Raw genomic sequence first — 19704 nt, 5'->3', positions numbered from 1 at the left:
TCAGCTTTTATAATAACAAGTTGCTTGCTTGCTTCGGACGAATAGAGTTCTAATAAAGGTTTAAACAAAAATGGTAACTTGTCAGTCCCAGAGCATTTGGGATTAAATTTGTTGGGCGCATTTATCAGATCAGGAAAGAATTAAATAAAATGGAAAGACTCAACCGGCCTGGCAGCATCTGGGAAGAGGGAAATCGAGGCAGGGTGGGATTTCCGACCATTCCAGCTGGCGGGATCTTCCCAGTCCTGTTGATGGCGACCCTCATGCCACAGTCCCGCAGGTGGCCAATGGTGGATCACCTTGACTGTCACAAAACACGCCACAGGGGAGCTGGAAGATCCCACCTGCAATGTTTCGGCTTGTGACCTTTTATCCGAACCCCTGGCAATTCCGTTGACTATTTCCAGCTTGGTCTGCTTTCTTTTGTCTGAGATTTTCAGCATTCCCATTTGTTTTGCTGTTGCATCAATAAAAAGTGATCATGCTGAAGAATTATTTGTCGGAATGATTCTGATCATTGAGCTCATTTAGTGAGAATGCATATTGTTCAGTGTCAAATGACAGAAGGTATTGGGTAGAATTTAATGCCTGTCTCTCTCGGGCAGTTCAGAGCGGGGAGAGGTGAGGTTGCATGGGATTGGGTGGGAGGTGGCAAGGTGGAGATCCTGTCACCTTCCTGCCTTCCTTCGATGAAGACCAGTGGTAGATCTCCTGACTGAAGGCTCATTAATTTCCTTAAAGTGGCCAAGTGGGAGCCTCATCTCTCATCGTTGGTATTCAGTGGCAGGCAGGAAACCCACCATCTGGGAGATTGTGTGACAAATATTGATGGGCTTGCCTGTCATCTACAGGAGGTGCCCCTCATTCATGGGTATTCTGTGCTTGATTGAGGGACTTGGCATCATGAAGCTGGGGCTCCACTGCCCTGGCTTCCAACATTCCTACCTCCACTCGCCAGTGACTGTCTTCCTGGGACCCTCATCTGGTCGACACTCAATTATCTTCAGGAATCCACTGGTCATTCCTGGTGAAGGCCCCTCTGCAGTACCAGCAGTGACCACAGCTCCCAGTGGCACTGTTGGTATTGGAGGACAGCTGGCCTCTAATTGGCTGGTAGCTTGCAGAGGAGGTATTTCCATCTGATTGTAAGCTGAATCAGCAAGGGCCCGCCTCTGCTGCCAAGGTAATCCAATTGGAATGAAGCTGCATTGGAGCTCCTCTGGAAAAGCATTGCAGGGCTCACACTGATTCTCCTATCAGTGAGCGAGATCTCTGTGGCCAAGATTTAATCTTGACCATCATGGGATACACTTGTTCTTTTATTCAAACTATTGAAATATGAATAACGAAAACCACTAAATCAATGCAAAAGAATGTAAAACTAACCAAGCTTTTGAATCATATGTGCATTGAAATGCATGTTTTGGAATAATTATTTTGGTTTCACTTATGAACATTAGCTCTTATTAATGTTTCAAGACTGTTTCTGTTTCTATCTTTGTGTTCACAAGCGGGAAAGGCAGATGGAAAATGGGATGGGAGGAAAGGAATAGAGGTTTGGGGTGAAGCGTAGAAGGTTGGGGTTTGGGTGGAGTGGGAGAAGAGTAGAGGGTTGGGGATTGGGGAGGTGGGGGAGAAGGGTAGAGGGCTGGGGATTGGGGTGGAGGGAGAGAAGGGTAGAGGGTTGGGGTGGAGAGAGAGAAGGGTAGAGGGTTGGGGTGGAGAGAGAGAAGGGTAGAGGGTTGGGGTGGAGAGAGAGAAGGGGAGAGGGTTGGGGTGGAGAGAGAGAAGGGGAGAGGATTGGGGTGGAGAGAGAGAAGGGGAGAGGATTGGGGTGGAGAGAGAGAAGGGGAGAGGATTGGGGTGGAGAGAGAGAAGGGGAGAGGATTGGGGTGGAGAGAGAGAAGGGGAGAGGATTGGGGTGGAGAGAGAGAAGGGGAGAGGATTGGGGTGGAGAGAGAGAAGGGGAGAGGATTGGGGTGGAGAGAGAGAAGGGGAGAGGATTGGGGTGGAGAGAGAGAAGGGGAGAGGATTGGGGTGGAGAGAGAGAAGGGGAGAGGATTGGGGTGGAGAGAGAGAAGGGGAGAGGATTGGGGTGGAGGGAGAGAAGGGGAGAGGGTTGGGGATTGGGGTGGAGAGAGAGAAGGGGAGAGGATTTGGGTGGAGAGAGAGAAGGGGAGAGGGTTGGGGAGTGGGGTGGAGGGAGAAGGGTACAGGGTTGGGGATTGGGTTGGATTACAGGGGTTACAGGTAATCCCTGCTGAGCAACCAGGACTAGTGACTTCTCAACGTGATGAGTGTGAGGTTTATGTCGAGTATGGAGGCAGGGTAATCAATGAAAGAAGTTATATAAATATGTATTGCTTTTGAAAATAAAATGGAACTCAGTTCCCTTTCTGTGCGAAAATTGACCAAAAGTCACAGTCTGTCACATTGCCAAAATGTTAGCTGATATGATATTATTCCCCTATTAGCTGAATGTGGAGGCCAGTTCAAAGGTGAATCATCTGGAAGGATCCTATCACCGGGTTACCCTTTTCCATATGACAATAATCTCCGCTGCATTTGGATAATTGAGATGGATCCAGGAAATATTATCAGGTACTGTGGAATTGTCAGTGCAATTATTCTGTAAGCATGATTCTTTAAAAAGTAGTTGAAAGTATGTGTGAATTGGACCATTCATGTTTAGTGCAGTATAATTTATTGAAATATTTGCATTTTAAAAACTTCCAGAATTCAAACCAGTCCATTGTGTTATATAATTTAGAAATAATTTCTCGAGACGGTTTAGTAACTAATTATCTCAAGTATTTCAGCAATTCCGTTTAAAAATTACTCTGGTGCGTAATTGAGTTTGCACATATTTTACAATATTGCGTTTAGATGTTTAATTGACAATCATACATTTTTGCTGTTGAGCCCCTCTGGAGTGTACTCAGTCCCAATTTCATTCGTCCATCATCTACAATGAAACTATTTGTCAAGCCATCTGAATGGAGAAAAACAGTTAGGGCATAATAGGCTTTGAGTATTAATTTATTGAACTCAAATAAATTATGCATTCATAATTTACATACTGAAGCCTCCTCACTTCCATATAAATGCATTGGACTGTGGAGAAGTGCTTGTCAGCCTGGCTTTAACAATGATGGAGGGGCTTTCCAGCATTGTGAAAATAGTGGACAATGCCAGAAATCTTGAAGTCCCACCCCCAAATGTGACACCCACTATTTTTGCAGGGGTAGGAATGTGCCCAGGATTTGTACACATTTTTCACAAAGGCAGCTACCTACAGAAATCAGCAGTTGCCTCCAGCCATGTACGATATTGGTGTACTAGACGTCTGGAACCCGACGTGTACAATTTAGACCTGGTTGGAACAGGCCGAAAGTTTGTGGCTTCTTTCGGATAGGAAGCGGGCGGCACGGTAGCACAGTGGTTAGCACTGCTGCTTCACAGCTCCAGAGACCTGGGTTCGATTCCCGGCTCGGGTCACTGTCTGTGTGGAGTTTGCGCATTCTCCTCGTGTCTGCGTGGGTTTCCTCCGGGTACTCCGGTTTCCTCCCACAGTCCAAAGATGTGCGGGTTAGGTTGATTGGCCATGCTAAGAAGTTGCCCCTTAGTGTCCTGGGATGTGTAGGTTGGAGGGATTAGTGGGTATAATATGTAGGGATATGGGGGTAGGGCCTGGGTGGGATTGTGTTCGGTGCAGACTTGATGGGCCGAAGGGCCTCTTTCTGCACTGTCGGGTTCTATGATCTAAGTGTACACTTTTGGAGACGTAAAGTACACCTTTGTGTACGGTTCCAGAAAACTTTTAGGACCTTTAAGCAAGGCAAGGTGCCCTTTGGAAGGGGTAAGATGCCCATTGGGATTGTTAAAAGTGGGAATGAACGTGTGAAAAGTGCATAAATACATTGCAACTGTTAAAATAATGGTCAAAAGCATCAAATGAAATATATGAGAAGCACCGGTCAAAATGTCGAGGATCTGTCAAAAGCCACTATAAAAGGGAGCTGTCAAGCTATCAAGGCGTTTGAAGTCCTGCCTATTAAATCTTAGAAAAAAAATGTTTGGAGTACTGAAAGTAATCATTCCTTGCTGTTTACACTGTTAACATAAGCCTGAGGACTTCTATTGCTGAATTAGTACTGCATAACTGATGGTCCAACCATGCATTATGGCACTTGGGTGCCTGTCACTTCACAATTTTGATTGGGAACTGCAAGTGGTTATAGATCCTTTGATTTCCAAAGCTTTTTATTCTAAAGAGTTGTGCAATTAAATGAAATGTTAGTTATGTAGCATTATATATGTGAAGCAATGTAAATGTAGCAAATGAGTTTATATGAATGAATTAAAATATATAGTTAGGTTATACAGTATTTTATTTAATTTCTGCATGGGTCTTGAGACCTACCCATGGTGGATACCGGCTGGGTTGGCATGGTAGGTGTAAAAACAAAGGATGGTTGGTGAGGGGCAAAGGTTTGCATGAGTTGGCACTAAGTGGACACAGGGGATATGAAGGACCATTAGGGTTGTATGTGGCGCCACATGTTTGCATGGAGGATGAGGTGCCATGGGAGTGTGCAGAGGGGCATAGGTTGGTGTGGAGGATATGCAGGGTGGGCAGAAGGACATAGGTTGGCATGTGGGTTTGAGGGGTCATTGGAGGTAGGTACAGGGCATGAGGTGGCATTGGGAGTGTCTGACGATCAGGGGATTTGAGGAATAAGGCTGGAGATATGGCCCCAATGCATGGAGGCAGGCCTTTTAATCCAGCTTAGCTCTCCATTCGTCAGCCTCTGCTCTTGTTCAGGAGTTGCCTAGTGCATCTCCAAGGCAACCCTGCCCTATGGCATGAAAAACTCAACTTCTGGGCCATCTTTTCCCAGGTTGGACTTACAGAGCCAGGACATGTCCTGATTCTTGTGCTCCTGACCCAGGAGTGAAAATCCGGGTCATAGTGTCGGGAAAGCTGTGTTTTAAGAGGTCATGATGGATGTTGAGTTAGCCTTGTGATTGCTGGCTCGAGAGATATTGTCAATAGGCCTGGTATGAAGGTTGATATCCTGTCCTTTCACTGAAGCAGTAACGTGTCTGGGAGGGTTGACCTCAAATCACAGACAAAACCAAAATTGTCGTTCGACTGATACACTTCTGTGTATCGGGAGTCTATTCTGCAACACAACTGAGTCAATATTGTTTTATGTATTCATGTGTCAAATCAACCTGGAGTCTTTAACTTAGATGTGACTATATGCCACTTATAGTTGCTTTTCCTTGTTGTCCATCTCTTGCACTTTTGTCCACATGAAGTTACTCCAAGGCATTTCAATCACCTTGTTTCTCCCTTCTGCCTATTTCGCTTTGGAAGTTTTTCAGAGCTATAACCTTTGCCAGTCTGTGTTACTGTCATAATTGCCCATAACTATCAAATGATGCCGAGTGGCTTCATGAGGATACATGTGATTGCAAAGAATTAGTGATGGGAATGGAAAAATGTAACTCCTAGCTTGTTTGCTGGAGTGTGAAATGTGGCACCCTAAGAAATAATCACCTGACACTTATTAATATGAAAACCATTTTTATCTGGGAAAGGGCACACTGAAACTCATTTGCACTTTGTCCTCGGTGAACACTTTGTCATTTCTGGGTGGAAGACCAGCCAACACTGAGGAGGTAAAACTCTCCTCGCTCTGTCAGCTGTACGGATCTCAGATGAAATGAGTTTAGGTATTTTAGCCTAGTTCCGAACCTACGGAACTCACAGCCCAAGTTTTGCATAAATTTACATTAATTGCCATCTTCTCGGACGCACGGAAGAGTAGCTGGTGCTAGAATATGAAGAATTCAACATAAGTTTTAAAAAATCCCCAACACATTTTAACAACAACTACTCGGCAGGGTGAACAGAAAGCAAATAAACGATCTGTAAAATTAAACAGTGTATACTTTACAATCAACAATTCAATTCAAATTAGTTAAACTTCCCCTGAAATCCATTAATGTCAATATAAAGGTTTGAATTAAAATTGTGTATTTCACTCTCCAGAGGACTGGTGCAGCGATTTTCTGTATAAACTGCCTATTTTTGTTGCCAACAAAGTGGACAGATGATAATTTAAGCAGGGTAATGTCGTTGATTCAACTAATGCAATTTTCAGGCAACCCGGTAAATAGATGAGTATCTACTTGCCTGAAGGAGGTTACTTTAATGTTCATATTGTGGTCCTAATCCAGTTGTGGATCTCGATTGCAATTTTAATTTGCAAATGGGGGAGGCTTATGTTGCACATGATTCTTTCATTTGTCCCTGGTTTTGAGTGGTATCTCCTTCCGAGGGATCATTGCAGACTTCTCACAGACCCATTTGGAAGAGGTTGAACATCTATTTTGTGAGGCTGGGAAGAGCAGAAGCGCTTGAGCCCGTCAAAAACAGATTGTAAATGTGGTATTCTCAGTCTCGATGTACCCCACATTGTGGAATGTTTTAAAAACTGCAACAATCTCATAAAAGTAGGTTGTGTTTTTATTTTGTTTCCATTTTACAGCCTTCAGTTCCTTGCCTTCGACACTGAGGCATCTCATGACATTTTACGAGTGTGGGATGGCCCTCCTGAGAATGAAATGCTTCTAAAAGAAATCAGTGGATCTCTTATTCCTGACAACATCCATAGCACCCTCAACCTCATCACAATCCAGTTTGATACTGACTTTTTCATCAGTAAATCAGGATTTGCTGTCCAGTTTTCAAGTAAGTACCATTTGTCCTTGATTATGTAACAATACCAGATCTGTTATTGAGACAAAGTTAACAATGCATTCTCTCATGTTGAGATACTTCTGGTGCAGTTTTAATATATGATTCTTGGTGCCAAGAAAGTGAATCTAATGGAAGTGAACAATTATTAATCTTCTTCTTTCAAATGATATTGGTATTGAAAGGGGAGCATTGTTCACTTCAATTTAAGGTTTGCATCTTTGTGTAGATTGTTTTTGAAAGTTTTAGTTCATGACCTGACTCACTGAAAAACAAAAAGGCAAAGCATTGAAAATAAGTTTGGCGCAATGAAATGGTGAATCTATTGAACAGACACGGCCAACTTCACCCCATTGCACTTTTATTCTGTGACACCTGTCTGTGAATCAACTGCACAGAAACTTCCAGGAAGTTGTGTTCCCCTGTGTCTGCTGTCCTTTTCCTTGTAGATTGTCGTGGTCATTGGTGTAGAAGATGCTTTCTAAGGAGCTTTGGTGAGTTGCTGCAGCGTACCTTGTTCATGGTACATACGGCTGCTACTGTGCATCGATGGTGGAGGGGGTGAATGTTTGTGGACAGGGTGCCAATCAAGCAGGCTGCTTTGTGTCAAGCGGCACCCAGCTCAGTCAAGAATATTCTCTAACGCTCCTGACTTGTGCCTTTATAAATGGTGGACAAGCTTTGGGGAGTCGGTAAGTTTCTCATCACAGGATTCCTACCCTCTCACCTGCTCTTGTAATCAAAGTATTTATAAGTTTAGTCCAGTTCAATTTTCAGTCGTTGATAACCCGAAGGGTGTTGATAGTGGGGGATTCAGAGATGGTAATGCCATCGAATGTCAAGCAGTGATGGTGAGATTGTCTGTTGTTGGAGATTTTCATTGCCTGGCATTCATGCAGCAAGAATGTTGTCAGCCCAAGCTTGGATATTGTCCAAGTCCTGCTGCATTTGGATGTGGGCTGCTTTGATATACGCAGAGGCATGAATGGTGCTGAATATTGTGCAAATATCCCCACTTCTGACCTTATGATGGAAGGAAGGTCATTAATGAGTCAGTTGGTTGGGCCCAGGACAGGCCTGAGGAACTCCTGCAGTGGAGGAGCTGAGATGATTGACCTCCCACATCCACAGTCATCATCCTTTATGCCAGGTATGCCATTGACTCCAGTATTGCAAGGGCTCCTTGTTGCCTTGCTCAGTCAAATGTTGTCCTGATTTCAAGGGCAGTCACATTCACCTCAGCACTGGGGTACATCTGTTTTGTCCATATTTGAACCAAGGTTGTAATGAGGTCAGGAGCTGGCGTTACCCAAACTGAACATCAGTGACTAAGTTATTGCAAAGTAAATGCCATTTGATAGCACTGTTGGTGGCTGTTTCCATCACTTTACGGTAATCAAGAGTAGACTGATGGAGTGGTTATCCTTGCGCACAGGACATATCTCGGCAATTTTCCACATTGCCGGATAGATACCAGTGTTGTAGCTCTATTGCCTCAGCTTGATGAGTAGCACAGCAAGTTCTGGAGTAGAAGTCTTGAGTCCATTTACAAACTGTCGGGCTCCAAAGCCTGTCGGATCTAATGCCTTCTGCCATTTCTTGATATCATGTGGAATGAATTGGCTGAGGACTGGCATCTGTGATTCTGGGACTCGAAATGTCCCTTGAGTTTAGGGATATTTGTGAATCCTCCTCCTCCTCCAGTGAGTTTTTTATTGCCTATCACCATTCCCAATTGAATGCAGCAATATTGTAGAGTTTAGATCAGATATGTTAACTGTGGAATTGCATAGCTCTGTCCATTGCTGACCTCTTAGGCTGCTTGACCCAATTCATCCAATCATCAGGTTGATCCCTCATTTTTAGTTACACCTGGTGCAGCTCCGACCAGATCCTGCCGGTGGGGTTGTCAGTTGTGTCCCAGACAGTGCTCCCCTCCACCCTTTTTGGAACACCAGGCATGAGCTGAAGTAGTCACCAATTAAGATGAGTGTGCCTCTTTTCTTGGAATGGAATCTTCATCATTGGCCTCCTTGACTCCACTGACAAAAGGGTAACCAATACAGCAGGATCTTATGATGGAGATTTCGCTGTATTGACACTAGCTCAGCAGCATCTGGAAGTGACCCCACCTGCACCTTTACAAAAAGGGCAACTGCCAACTGCATCTCTGTTACCAATAGTCACAAGCAGCCTGCCTCTATCTTATCTGATGCCACAAGGAGAGCACTGCGTGCAGTCGGTCGAGAATGGAGGCTGCCAAATTGGGCAGAGCATTGAAATGTTCACTAGGATTTGCTTCATTTGTACTTTTTGTTTAGTTTGGAATCCATTGTAAAAAGTTTCAGATTCAAACGTGTGAGCTTGCATTTTTAATAGAGAGCCTGAAAAAGTGGGAGCCAATGGGAAAGGGAATTGAAGGTCTTTGCGGTGAGGTAATGAGATCGCTGGATCATTCGTTTCCATTGAAGATACAACCCTGAGTGGATCCACTGTTCTCATCAGTTTTCTGACAGGCTGGTGGAAGTGAATTGCAGACCATGCAGTCCTCCTGGTTTGAAGAAGCACAGCTGAAATATGCCTGGATAAGATGTAGATGGAATCCTGCCAAACCCCTTCAGATAAGTGCTGAGGTCGACCACCTCCGTGCCTCGACAGAGCAACTCATTTCGCTCCATGTTTCATTTCCTCCTCCTCTTCCTTCTCCTCTTCCACCTCTTCATCCTCCAATGAGCTGTATCTGTCTAGTGTTCCTGTGGGCCATACATCTCTGGAAGATGATGTGATGGAGGGTGCAAGAAATCACCTCTGTTGCCCGACTGTTGAAGGTGTGTGGCCACCTGATAAGGACATCCTTTTTCCTTTAAAACCCATCCAAGTGTTTGGGGTCTGGATTGAAGAACTGCAGAAGCCTGGAGTGCCTGAAGATAGAAGGAGTCATGGCAGCTGTCAGGAAACTAAGTGCACGCTTGCAGCAAGCTCTTATTGTGGCTTCAGACTATTTGAATGTTGACAGAATGGAAACCCCTCCTGTTAATTCATCTCATTGGCCAGTTACTGAATGCCTTGATAGCTACGTGTGTGCAGCCAGTGATGTCCACCTGTGGGAATTCACTCAGAGGTAAAGCCTGCTGCCTTTTGTACCTGCGAGGACCTATATGTCTGAAATTATACATACTGCCCAGCTCTCACAAATTGGACACCCTTTCATGCTGCTTGTGAGATGCCATCAATGTGCCATGTCTAATCCTTGGAAGGAACCAGAGACAAAGGAGTTGAACGCCACAGTGACTTTCATGGCTCCTCACAAGGCAAGGAAAGCAGCACTACAAGGAGTGAGGTCTTTAGCAAAAAGAGCACAAACCTCTGATCATCTGCCTGGGTATGTCTAGTCTCTTGCTACACTTGTTCTGATACGTCCAAATGGCTCCATCTTGAGTAATGCACACAATCCTTCAGATATTGCCTTCCTTTCCCACATTCCTTTCCAAGGTCTCTGCTTCTGAGAATATTGTTCCTCACTGCCATTCAGCCCAATATCTGAGAATTGTAATTCCATCCAGGATCAAGCAGCCCACTCGATTGGCACCAAATCCACAAACATCCATCCCCTGCATAACCTGTACTCAGTAGCAGCAGTGTGCAAGATACACTGCAGAAATTCACCACCAATCCTTAGACAGCACCTTCTAAACTCACGACCACTTCCATCTAGAAGGACAAGGGCAATCGATACATAAGAGTGCAGCCAACTGCAAGTTCTCCTCCAAGGCAACACCTCAAGCCAATTGGAATTGACTTGCCATTTTTTAAAATTCCTTGATGAATTTAAGAGTGGTGATAATGCAATAGAAAATGAGCTTGTCACAGCACGCAAGCAAATTTGGAAAGAACGCCTTGTCCATGAGCTGTGCACAATCTTATTGTAAATAACATAAAAGGTCTTTTTCAAAAAATATGCAGAACCATTTATTTGCTTCGTTGGTACGTACTCATCAGTTTCAGAGCGGATGAAACATTTTTTGATATTTAAAGATTTTTACAAAGTTGAGTGTTAGTGTCTGTGGCCAAAAAAAAACTGAAATTTAAAAACCTTCTTGAAAAATTGCAGCACGCCACGATACATCTCAACTGTTCACTGACCATACACATTGAGACGAGTGATGAAACATGAATGTAATCCCAATCTCAGTGGTAATGTCACAAGTTGGTGTCCTCCGAAGATTCAGCTTTTGTTTTTGCGGTGGTAAAACATCATCCGTTGTGTTAAAATTGTTATGTTGCTCCATCACTCAAAAATAATGAGGAAATATATTGTTATGTGTCAGGAAGAAAGCAAGAGGGAAACATAAGCAGGGCGTGGAGAAAATAATTTGTAAAACTGTGATTATTTGTGTTGACTCATGGAAACATTCAGCATTTTTTTATCTTGATGAGGCAGAGAAGAGTCACGACATCACTGTTTCTGCCTTTGAAGATTTTCCTGAGTGTCGGGAAGCTGGGCCATGCATTCCTGCATAATTTGAAAATGAGGCTAAATAATCTCATTAACGAGGATAATGTCAGCTCGTTAAGGGCCGGCTTTTTGGGCGGGGGGGGGGCCTCCATTTTCTCCTTGAGCCTGCCTCTCAAGGCCGTGGGAACAATTTCATCTCTTCCCCATCTTCGAAGAATGAAAATATTTTGGGGAGGGGCTTCCTTAACAAAGACATGTTGGCAGAGTTGGAAACTTTCTTGATTCTCGCTTCCTGCCCTTTTCACAAAACAAAACCCTCTGTCTACACCGCAATAGTTAATGCAGAAAATTCAAGCTGTTCAAATTCAAGTAACAAAATTTCAGTCACTCTTAAACCTCTGCATGCTTACAATCATGCTCAGAGTTCCTTTTCCCTTTGAGAAGAACTTGTATTTATATAACATAGTCAAATGTCTCAGGGTGCTTTAGTTAAGCATTATTAAGCAAAGCTTGATACCAAACTGCATAATCAGTTATTGGGGCAGATGACCAAAAATCTGCTCACAGAAGTCAACTTGAACAAACATCTATAGGCGGAAAGAGAGTTTGGGGGGGAGTTTTCCCATCCCACTCACCTGGGGAATCGTATTGGGACTTGGGAGGTGGGGGAACCACGCAAAGCTCTGTTGATCTCAGGTGGGATTTTCCAGTTTTGGGGCGAGCACAGCTGGAAGATCTTGAGAGTGGATAGATAAAGGAAAATATCTCAGAACTTGGAGCCTCACAAGACCAGGTGGTTCTTAGGTGCCAGGCCAATATTCAACGCTGACCAGCAGTTGTTAATTCATATGCTTTACAGTAGCTTGCTGTGTGCTAATTTACTTCCATATTTGCCACAGGAATCATGACTGCACTTTCAAAGTAATTGTTTGTTGTAAGCACTGAGGCACCCAGAAGATGTGCAGTGTAAATGTAGGTTCTTTTTCAAGCACCTGAGTTGTCTGAAATAAATTATTGATGCTTGTGTTGCTAAGGTAAAAATTAGGGACACAATTTGGCTGGGAAAAGACAGGTGGGAGCACATTTTGCTAACTTCCATAAAAATTGAGCATGAACAGAACTTTACAAATCAGAATACACTCTCACCTGATGCAGAACTGAATCAACTGACAGGGATTTTCAAGGCTGCAGCAAAAATCAGATCCACTGATTGAAGTAGCAGTATTCCTGTAAAATTAAATATTCTCCCTCCACCTCCCCATTAATGCTGTTTGATAAACTGGAGGAAAAGGAGGGCTCCTGTTTCAACTTTAATGAGTATTGAACACAGATAAATGTGCCCAAAATGTGGAGAAAGTAAACAGTTTCAAGTACATAGGGTAACTGGTGGCAGAAGCTGGAATTGTAGAAATGAATATTATGCAACATGTTGGCTCAGGTTTGAACTTTATTTATCGGTGTTGCAAGTAGGCTGACATGAGCATTGCAATGGCATCAGTGGAAGTAGTTGAGAAGAGATTGAAATGGTGTGATCATCTGTTGCCCAAAGAGAGAGAGAGAGGAAATGTGGTGAGACAAATGATGGACCTGAGATGGAGAATGTGAAGGGTTAAGAGCGGAAAAAGACAATGGCAAAAGACTTCATCAGCACGGCAGGATTGGATGATGAACATGTGACTGACAAAAGAAGATGGAGAAGGACGATCAACAAACTTCAAGTAAGATCGGACAATCCAAAAGGAGAACAATAAGAAGTGTCGAAGATTCTCACCAGGTCCAATGGATAGAACAAACAAAATGGATAATACCCAGAGTAACACTTTGTTCGTAAGGAAATAACAGACAAACGGAAAGATAGGAAATGGCTACCTAACAGCTCCCTGTACCAAATTAATCTTCAAATATCTAAGTTAGGAAGTGTTTCCTCACATTGTTACTTTTTGCTATGTTTCCCTGTGAAACATATGTTTATTTGACAACATTTAGACCTTTAGGCTTAATTGGAATGAATGATGTCACTATTACTTTCACAAAAGGACATGAAATCATGGAAAGCAGAAACAGAGGTCATTCTGCCAACTTTCCTCGTGCTGGCTCTTTGAGCAAGGTATGCTCAGAGTCATGTTATCTTGTTCCATCCCATACCCTTCATTTGGGTGTCGTGAAATCTGTCAGCTGCAAAGTGGCCACAAGCCGACTGTTGGGATTTAAGGGGAGGGCTAAGCAACTGAAATTATCTTCCCAATGGGCCTTCCCTGTTCCACATAATAATAGAAAAGCAAGAGGAACACGGGAGCCAAGATGGTATTAGTGTGAGGTACCAGAGCAAAGTACACTGTCACCCCTATTTGTGATGATGTGTTTGTACTTGATTTATTTACATCAATATTTACATTTCAGCATTGGCAGATAAGCATGGGTGCAGAAACTGGCACGCATTTGGTGTAAGTCCTACATAAATATGATTAGAGAAATTTTGACCCAAACTGTTTTTCACCTGCCTGGCTCCCCTTTATGGTCATGTCACAAGGAATAAAAGAACAGAAATTGAACAAACAGAGATTCCATCTAAAAATGTAATAATACAATTATAGGTTACGAGTACTTTGGGCTTCTGTGACTATTCTTGCCACAAGATGGGTTTTATTGAAAACAAACTCACAGCAAATAAGCTGGCATTATTAGTATAAACAATATATCCCCTTTTTAATCCCTAGGCTCTGTGGCAACAGCCTGCCGTGACCCCGGTGTACCTATGAATGGAAGTCGGAATGGAGATGGCAGAGATCCTGGAGATACTGTCATCTTCCAGTGTGAACCTGGCTATGAGCTTCAGGGGGAAGAAAAAATTACCTGCATTCAGGTGGAAAACAGGTACTTCTGGCAGCCCAGCCCTCCTGTTTGCATCGGTATGTGATTTTACATTCAAATTTCTATTATATATAATTGGTTTCAATAGTGACAAGTCATATTGTGCCATTAACAAGTGTGGCAACATGAAGAATGTTTACATTAATCAGTGTGCAATTTTCTGCTATTTCCTGATGATTGCAGAAGCATACTCAGTAATATGTGGGAAACGGGACAAATGGAGAGGTCAAGTAAGTGTTACAAATGCAATTAAATACATGATTAGCTTACTTATCTTTGTGTTCTGTAGGTCAACTCCTTCGACTAAGATGGAAGCATGTTAATGTGGGAGTTTAATCATCAGTTCTTTTAAGACTGATTAACAAAGAAGTACAATATGGAGCTGAAATATTATGTGCAGTCTTAGACTGCGTTATGGGAATGATGTTGAGCGTACAGATCCGATTTGCGAGAAAGATGCTGAGCATGAGAAAGTATGAACATGGAGGTTTACTTGACACTTTGGGAAGATTAAGGAGTAATTTAACAGAGCACTTTAAAACTATGGAAGGTTGGAACAGAGCGTATACAAAACAGATTGTGGATTCCTGAATAGGGGACCTGTAAATAAGGAAAGATAGCAGGAAAGTAGTTTGCATTTGTTTTTACATCTGTGGATTACACTGCCAGAATTAATAATTAAAACAGAGACCATGGCAACAGTTCAAGAATAGGATAGATGGCTGGTTGAGGAAAAGGGAGAATAAAGAGATTTGGAAAGATAGTGCGTATCCAGAGTTGAAATATTGCTGATGTGGTGATTATAAGAATAATAACACAGACATGTCGGGACAATCTATCTGATTTTGTGAATAATCCTGTGCATTGTATTGTATTGTTTCCGTTATTCATTAATAAAAATTGTGCCAATGTGAGGCTGGGGGATAGACTTATTTTGCTAAGCAGTGTGCTGAAGGAAGCTGTCAGAATGTTTTATTGATCATATAATTTTAGCTGTGTGTGTTTAATTTAATACCTTCACACTGTTGCACTCAATAATTCCTCCAAACTAATTTTCTCCCATGATGCTATCAACACACTTTGTGAAGGAGTTTATGGTTAATCATAATTCTCCACAGCTGGTCAATTTTAAATGGTGTCTTTGCGGAGATATACTTTGCAGTGTCCAATTATGTCTGATTTCCCTCTGTGAAGCGCCTGAGGCTATTTTTCTGCTTTAAACGTGTCAGGTAAATGCAACTTTTTTTTTGATACTGCCTTTGAAACATCAATTTCACACTTTGGGCCTGATTTTACCGTCAAATTGTGCCCATTTTCGGGTGTGAAATTTTGGTAAAGTTGGGCATGTGAGGAACGGCGCTATCCGCACCCACCTTCACGCCGGTTCTCTTTTCCTATGAACAGTCATCGGGACTGCACCCGAAATGGGCTCAATGGCCATTTGCGTGCATTTAAATTGACTGAATGGGCTGGACGCCCAACCTTACCGACACTTCCCTCTTCACCACCCCGTTAGCTCATCCAGAATCGGTGTGAAACAGACATGCTCCGCCAAAGTCCGATGAGGGCGCTCCAGTGCGTGAGGAGTATCTGGCAGCTCTCTGCTTGAGATGGGGGTGGGGGGCCCCGCTGCCACCCTGCCTGAGATCAGCGAGGGGGAGGGCAGGAGCCAGCAATTGGCCTGGGTGGTGGAGGGAATGGGTGGGTACGGGAGTCAGTAATGCTGTGGGGTGGGACAATATCTGTGAGGGCCAGAGGGAGGCATTATCCGGCCCGGGAGTGCTGTGGCAGGGGAGCACCATTCTATCTTTTTTCTTTTCCCTACACATGCACAGTTGAAGACATTGATCAGAGGTGCAGGGTTTGAGGTGTGTTAAGATCTGCACACAGGCTTCTGCAGCGTAATACAGAATTACTGACACTTTTTCAGGCAGTGTGTGGATGGGGGAACCTGAGAACGGGTCTAAAAGTCGGATCTGAAACAGTCTCAGTTTCAAGTCCGCCCAGCACTTAGAACCAAAATGGTAAAATAGGGCCCTTTGTCTCCCTAATTGTTAATATCTAAAAGGTGATAATTTCAGTCGGCTCTTTCACAATTAATCATGTTGCAATTTAAAATTGGAAATATGATAAATTAAATTTGAAAGAAATAAATTACTACGCACCTTCAAAATGACAGGAACATTGAGACAACCTGTATTAAGGACTGATCTTGTATTAATTCAACTCACTCGTGCCAACAGGAACAGAAATTGTTCCGAGTTAGTTTCCTGCTGATCTGATTCGAATTCTTTTATTTGAAGAGGTAGGGAACATTCTAACGGCCTTCTTGAGTAAGTGGAGGCAGGGTGGGGCTGGTGGATGTGTTTGTGTGCATATAAAATGGTGCGGGAAGGTGAGGGTCGAGTGCCTGTGCTGTCTGACCATACCAGCTGTCCAATCAACAGGTCCCACAAGAAATCCAAGTGTCTTTGGCAACATGGAATTTTATACTGGATAGAAACAAATTACTGCGGGTGCTGGAATCTGAAACCAAAAGAGAAAATGCTGGAAAATGTCAGCAGGTCTGGCAACTTCTGTAAGGAGAGGAAAGAGATGTTGTTTTGAGTCCCGATGACCCTTTGTCAAGGATAAAGGACCTAGAAATTGGGAGATATTTTTGACTGTGGGGTGAGGGAAGTAAAAAAATGAGTCACAGCCACAGAAACCAGGGGAAAAGGCTGCTAATGGCAGTCCATAGGGAGAATAAAGGGTGTAAATGGCCAAATGGCAGAGAAGCTCAGAGAGTAAGCTGTGACAGATGAAAATGAGGGGAGGTGGGGTGGTGGTGGAATGGATGGGAGAGCGGTCAAATTTAGAAAAAGGGGAGGGGTGAGCAAAAGGAGAAAAAAGTTAAGGAAAAGGGATAAAGTGGGGAGAAATAATGGGGGAGGGAAGGAAAATGAAGAAACATGATAAAGAAATAAAAGGTAGAGAACAGTAAGAAAACAAAGGGGTCATTGTGGAGTGGGGCTTATCATCTGAAGTTGTTGAATTTGATGCTGAGACCATCCCAGAATCAATGCGGATTTTTGCCATTTAAAGACAGTTGAATCTCGTACGGCTGAAACAAATCCAGTTACAAATCCAAACCCGTGATCCATTAGAATTTAATTGATGTCCGTAACAGAACTCAGTACAAATTTGGAAAACGTTTGTAAATTTCCAACCCCCGGACAATGTGAAAAGATTTCTATCAATTTTCCACCAAAGTTACAGCAGAGGGAAGTCCAGCAGCAATTATTGTTGTATTTATTGAAAACGAGCTTTTTGTGGCCCAGTGGGTCACACCTCTCCCTCTGAGCCAGAAGCCCTGGATTCAAGTCCTATTCCAGGATTTAATAACCAAGGAAAGTGTGTTCATAATGCAACACAACAGATTGACTCTCAATTGGATACCCTTGTGACATACACTGATGGAAGGTGGTAAGGCTGGGAGAAATTCCTGGTTAGCCAAGTTATGGGAAGAAATCGAATCCTCCAGTTTTGCAATCCATAGCTCCATGCACCAAAACACATGAGAAAAATTCCAGAGAGATTTGGAAAGCTAGTGCATACCTGAATTTGAAATATTGGCGATGTGGTGATTATAAGAACAGTAACACAGACGTATTGGCACAATCTTCCTGATTTTGTGAATAATTCTGTGCATCGAATTGTATTGTTTCCATTATTCATTAATAAAAATGGTTCCAGTGCGAGGGCTGGGGGCGTAGACTTAAGTTACTTTGTGAAGCAGTGTGCTGAAGATAGCTGCCAGAATATTTTAGTGATATAATTTTAGCTGTATGTGTTTAAGTTAGTACTTGAATGACAGAAAGTTAACCTACGTATACGGCAAGTAATTGGTGGCATGTTTGCTTCTGGGCAGGATTTTCCACCCCTTTCTAAGGTGTGATCTTCCAGTCCTGCCGAAGGTGAGCTCACACGGTGGGTTTGATGGCAGCAGGATGGATGAGCCATGCAAAACTGTGTATACCTTGATGGGACCAAATGATGCCAGCAGTAGCCAACGGCAAATTGCCTCGACTGCCAGATAAAACACCACCGGGGATGGGGGCATCCAAGAAAGTCCCACTCTTTTTTTGACAAAGAAGCATAAACCCATACAGTGCAGGAGGAGGCCATTTTGTCCATTGAGCCTGCACTGACTCTCCAAAAGAGCATTGTACCCAGGCCCACTCCCTCATCCGATCCCTGTAATCCCAAACATTTGCCATTGCCAATCCATCTAACCTGCACATCTTTGGACTGTGGGAGGAAACCGGAGCACCCAGAGGAAACCCAGGCCACTATGGGGAGAATGTGCAAACTCCACACAGACAGGCACCCAAGGCCCAGATTGAACCTGTGTCCCTGGTGCTGTAAGACAGCAGTGCTAACTGTGCTGGAACTTGACTTGAACGGTAAAGAAATATTACTACAAATAAAAAGGATGCTGATAATGGCCTACTTCACATACTGTTTGCAGCTTTAGTTTCCTTACCAAAGGAAGGACAGACTTGCCTCAGTTGCAACAAATGTTCACTACACTGTTTCCTCAAATGAATGGGTGGTTCTGTGATGAAAGTTTCGGCCGGTGCTCCATAAAGTTGACAAGAATGTGAGATGGTGTAACTGAAATATGAAATTCTTAAGTGGTTGGTAGGTGCTTTGCAATCTGTAGTTTCAAAACTTATCTGTACAAAACTCTGGTGCGGCCGCACTTAGAGTATTGTGTACAGTTCTGGTCGCCGCATTATAAGAAAGATGTGGAGGCATTGGAAAGGGTGCAGAGGAGGTTTACCAGGATGTTGCCTGGTATGGTGGGAAGGTCTTATGAGGAAAGACTGAGGAACTTGAGGTTGTTTTCGTTAGAGAGAAGAAGGTTAAGAGGTGACCTAATTGAGGCATACAAGATTATCAGAGGTTTAGATAGGATAGACAGTGAGAGCCTTTGTCCTCGGGTGGTGATGGCTAACACGAGGGGACATAGCTTTAAATTGATGGGGGATAAATATAGGACGGATGTCAGAGGTAGGTTCTTTACTCAGAGGGTAGTAAGGGCGTGGAATGCCCTGCCTGCAGCAGTTGTGGACTCGCCAACTTTAAGGGCGTTCAAATGGTCAGTGGCTAGGCATATGGATAATATTGGAATAGTTTAGGTTAGAGGGTCATTAGATTGGTTCCACTGGTCGGTGCAACATCGAGGGCCGAAGGGCCTGTACTGCGCTGTAATGTTCTATGTTCTAATCTTTTTTGGTGCATAATTGAAAATGAACAATGGAAGGGAAGCTGAGAAATGAAACTAATATTTCCTGCTTCTGTGGGCAGCAAAAATGAAAGTGAGATTGAAAACCAAAAGTGCTGGGGAAACTAAAATTGGCCGAAACCATATCAAAAGGACACAGCCATCGGAGCCCAGATAATGATGATGATCTCAGCCGTGTAGTAGATAGAATCCTGACATTACAAAAGGAGGCCATGTGGCCCAGGGAGTCTGTACCAATTCCCCAAAAGAGTATCTCACCCAGGCAGATGACAATGAGCACTGGCCAGATGCTGAAATCATCCAAATGAGCAGACTGCA

At 43.4% G+C, this 19704-nt stretch overlaps 1 protein-coding gene across 1 annotated transcript in view; it reads left to right on the top strand.

Annotated features, from left to right (window-relative positions):
- csmd3b (CUB and Sushi multiple domains 3b) overlaps positions 1–19704 on the top strand; it is a 1478622-nt gene that overhangs the window by 1153110 nt on the left and 305808 nt on the right. The window contains exons 23-25 of the mRNA XM_080194817.1: positions 2475–2601; positions 6561–6763; positions 13943–14134. Coding sequence (XP_080050943.1) covers positions 2475–2601; positions 6561–6763; positions 13943–14134 — 522 coding nt within the window. The remainder of the gene's footprint in view (positions 1–2474; positions 2602–6560; positions 6764–13942; positions 14135–19704) is intronic.

Source organism: Carcharhinus amblyrhynchos, chromosome 8 (assembly GCF_965287045.1).
Source record: "Carcharhinus amblyrhynchos chromosome 8, sCarAmb.v2.hapA, whole genome shotgun sequence".
NCBI lineage: Eukaryota > Metazoa > Chordata > Chondrichthyes > Carcharhiniformes > Carcharhinidae > Carcharhinus > Carcharhinus amblyrhynchos.
Note: the sequence above shows the minus strand (reverse complement) of the source record. Positions and strands in the feature narration are given on the sequence as shown.